General features: G+C 44.4%; 1 protein-coding gene across 4 annotated transcripts in view; it reads left to right on the forward strand.

Moving 5' to 3' along the window:
* Nucleotides 1-3,702, forward strand: part of LOC126384448 (low density lipoprotein receptor adapter protein 1-B-like) — an 18,382-nt gene that overhangs the window by 13,086 nt on the left and 1,594 nt on the right. Inside the window, exons 5-9 of one of the 4 annotated variants that reach the window (XM_050035549.1) lie at nt 861-933; nt 1,046-1,141; nt 1,273-1,406; nt 1,629-1,663; nt 1,905-3,689. In XM_050035549.1, the coding sequence (XP_049891506.1) occupies nt 861-933; nt 1,046-1,141; nt 1,273-1,406; nt 1,629-1,663; nt 1,905-2,064 (498 nt within the window). In that variant the 3' untranslated portion in view covers nt 2,065-3,689. Of the gene's footprint in view, nt 1-860; nt 934-1,045; nt 1,142-1,272; nt 1,407-1,628; nt 1,664-1,904; nt 3,690-3,702 lie in introns of those variants that run through there. The other 3 variants (XM_050035550.1, XM_050035551.1, XM_050035552.1) reach the window with 3 other exon arrangements.

Below are 3,702 nucleotides of genomic sequence, written 5' to 3' on the forward strand. Positions count from 1 at the left end.
GGTGGTTCCAGTAAAAAGAGGAGCAGCTTCAGTAGTGTGGAATAAACTGTGGCGTCCTGAATGTTTTCCTTCTCTTAGCGCTCAGAGGGAACTCATTCAGTGGCTCCTCTGGCAGCAGCACAGCGTCTCTCCCTCTCCTCTCTGATTCTGTCACAAACCTTTGCTGATGGAAACCTACGTGACGCTCGCGGCCGCCCACTCCTACGTGGCGCACTAAGAGGACACTGTGCACAGACAGACAAGACCGAGCAGCACTGTCAAACCAGCTGCAGCGTGGATTTTGATATTTAAACTCTCATAAATCAAACGAAGAAATTTATTTTACAGTAAACTTTACTCTTTTTTTTTTGAAAATTTAAAGTTAATTCAGGTCACATTAATGAGGATTTCCTCATATTTAAACAGTCATAACAAAGAAAATGTTGCAGCTGTCGATGTTGGATTTCTTTCAGTTAGATCCAGTCACTGCCGTGGCAGGTGTGCAGAGACAGACGGACAAATACACCAAATGGTGCAGTGCACATGATATGTGACGGCCTCTGATTGGTTCCTGCCACTGTGTAGGTGGGGCCATACCTGTGTAGTATGTTTTGAAAGCCCTGACGAAGACCTGCAGTGACTGAAACATGTTGTCTCTTTCAATGATTTAGCCACTACAATAAAGGCTTTTTTATATTTCCTTCTTGGATGATCTTCCTGTTGATCACATCCTCACTCAGCATCACTGTCACAGCAGCAGATGATCAAACCTGTAACTCTTCTCCTTCAGTCTGTAGATACCTGAGCGTCTCAGGCTGGTAAACACTCCTGTCCTCTCTCTGAGCCGTGCTCTGTAACAAAGTGTTTCTCCTGCTCTCCAGGCTCAGGCGGTGGCTCTGACGGTCGCCCAGGCCTTCACGGTAGCTTTTGAACTCTGGCAAGTTGCCAAAGAAGGTAGGCGCCACACTCACCACCGGACACACACCATCTCCAGCCCCTCTGTAAGGCTTCAGGTGATGCTTCTGCTTCTGCTCTTGTAACGTCTCTGTGTTCGTCTCTACTGTAGAGAAAGGGAAGAGAGTGAAGTCGGGTTCAGCTGGAGAGGCCAGCAGCAGCTCCCACTCAGAGAGATCCAACAGCCTGGGGAGCCTGAAAGGGACAGGTAACAACACACTGATAGGTTCTTATTCAGTTCTCTAATTCTTACGCAGCTGAGCGATGAAAGTCAACCTCTCACAATGTGACTCTAATGAGCCGGGCAGTAAAGTCATCTATCTGTCCGTCTCCTTTAAGAAGATGTCGCCACAGACAACCTGTTGGACTTTGAGGACAGTGTGAATGTGGTGGTGGAGACCAACGGGAACATAGAGGAGGAGGATCAGCTGGACAACCACAGGCCCTCTGAGACCAACAATAACCCTGCCTGGGTAAGATCTCCTCCTCTTCCTCTGGCTCTGTTTCACACCTATGGACAAGTGAGGCTGTTTCGTCTTTGTTTTTTTAAGTCTAGATTTCGGATCTTCTGTGTTTCAAATGTGTCTTGAAATATAGGAAGATACCTCAAATAATGCAGCTTTAAAACCTTCTTCTTCTTCTTCTTCTTCTTCTTCTTCTTCTTCTTCTTCTTCTTCTTCTTCTTCTTCTTGTAGGAGATAGAAGATGGACTGGATGAAGCCTTCTCCAGGTGAGATATTTGTCTCAGTAGTTTTATTATCACGTGAAATCATCCTGGTGATTCTCTGCTGCTTGTTAGAATAAAACACCCCATCCCCAAACCCTGCCGTGTGGCCTTACAGCGCCACTCACTGATGATTTCTGTGTACTGCAGAATACAAATCCTCCGCTCTCTGATTGCAGAGCAGATCTCAAGAGCAACTGGCTAAACTTTAAACTGTCCTCAAACTGTTGTGTGTTTGTGTCTCCAGCTGTGCTCTGGATAGCTATGGTTCATGTCCAGGTAAAGTTGAGTCCCACTGTCAGCTGTTAGGAGTCTTACCTAGTGTAGTCGTCCTAATCACTAACCTGACTGTAACCCATTTCATTCAATCACTGCCAAACCCAATCCCACTGATCACAGGTCAGTAACGTTAGTCTGTAGTGTGACATAGTTTCCTGTTGTTTCCTCCCAGATGTCGCCAGGTGCAGAAAAGAGAGCTGATTCAAAGTATTGAGTTTCAGTCAGAGTGAAAAATGTCATCGACTCATCTCACCTTAAATTACCTTTTTTTTTTCTGATAACCTCCTTCAAAGTCTGTTTGTCTTTCACTGAATGGACTGGATCAGTGGCAGTAACGTGACTCCGCCACACAGCCAGAGCTTTGCTGCACAGTTACAGTGTTTGTGGTGTGAAAGTGGAGCAGTGGGTCACTCGAGTCTGGTGACTGATCAAACAGTTTATTCTGTGGTTCAACACAACTCAATCACAGTAATCCTGTCGACCTCCGACTGCACTTTGCATATATTATTATCCCGGAGAGAAAAGGCCGTTTGCAGCCAAACCAGGATCTTAATTAGGAGAGGCTTTAGTTACACAAACATGTCTGTGAGGCTTAAAATCACTGCTCGACCCAAACTTTAAAGGGAGGAGCTAAAGAGCAGCAGCTGCTCTGGCTAAAGCTCGGCATGCGTTCATGAAAATCAGGCCAATTTGGGCCCAAATCCCTGTCCTGACAATCGTCACACTTTTGATGATTATAAAGATCATCTTGCCAAATTTTCCTGTGGTGTAGGGTCTGTCAAGTGTTTTCTACATCCCCAATCTGTTCAGAAGATTAAACTTGTTAAATATTTAAGATCCAAAATCCTGTTGTGTGGGGGGAACCCAAGGACGTCCAGTGATGCCGCAGGTCTCAGAGGGTTTTAATGCAACATCAGATGGGACTCGACCAAATGTTAGTCGACCAGAAATCTCATAAGTCAGCAAGATTTCATTGGTCGCTTAGTCACAGAAAAAGAAACATGAAACTCTATCAGGAGCTGCACCTTATCAAAATAAATCCAAACCTATATGACTGGAGCATGTGTGAGTTTACTTTTAAAGGACAGCCACAGGAAGTGTCCACGCTCAGCAGTCAGACAGGAGTCAGGTTAATTTCCAGGGCTGGTACCTGCGGTTATTCCACAGGCTAGTTAATAACATGTCGGGCAGGATAAGGAAGATTTTGCTGTTGCTCCGTGTGACACATTTTCATCTGACATCATTTAGTCTAGTTTTAAATCTTGATAATGTGCTAACTTTATTTATTCAGCTGTCTGAGTAACACTGTGTTCTTATTGTCAACCAATCCTAGAAAATGACTAACGCGTTGACAAGTATTTCCTGTAATATTCATAGTCCTAACTTGTTCTTCTGTGTTGGAGACCTCCATTAATGTGTAAGGACTCGTCACTGTGGTTCAAAGCCAACAGTTATTTACTGAATGTTTGCAAAACTAATAAGCTGGCTGTGGATTTTGGGACTGATAGAAAAAAAAAGGAGAATAACGCCAGTGTTATCCTTTTTAAAAGTTTTGTATACACTCATTGGCCACTTTATTAGGTACACCTGTTCAACTGCTTGTCAACGCAAATAGCTAATCAGCCAATCAGGTGTCAGCAGCTCATTAACATTTAGTCATGTAGACATGATGAAGACGAGCTGCTGAAGTTCAAACGGAGCATCAGAATGATGAAGAAAGGTGATTGAAGTGACTTTGAACGTGGCATGGTTGTTGGTGCCAGACG

This window comes from Epinephelus moara, chromosome 22 (genome assembly GCF_006386435.1).
Source record: "Epinephelus moara isolate mb chromosome 22, YSFRI_EMoa_1.0, whole genome shotgun sequence".
NCBI lineage: Eukaryota > Metazoa > Chordata > Actinopteri > Perciformes > Serranidae > Epinephelus > Epinephelus moara.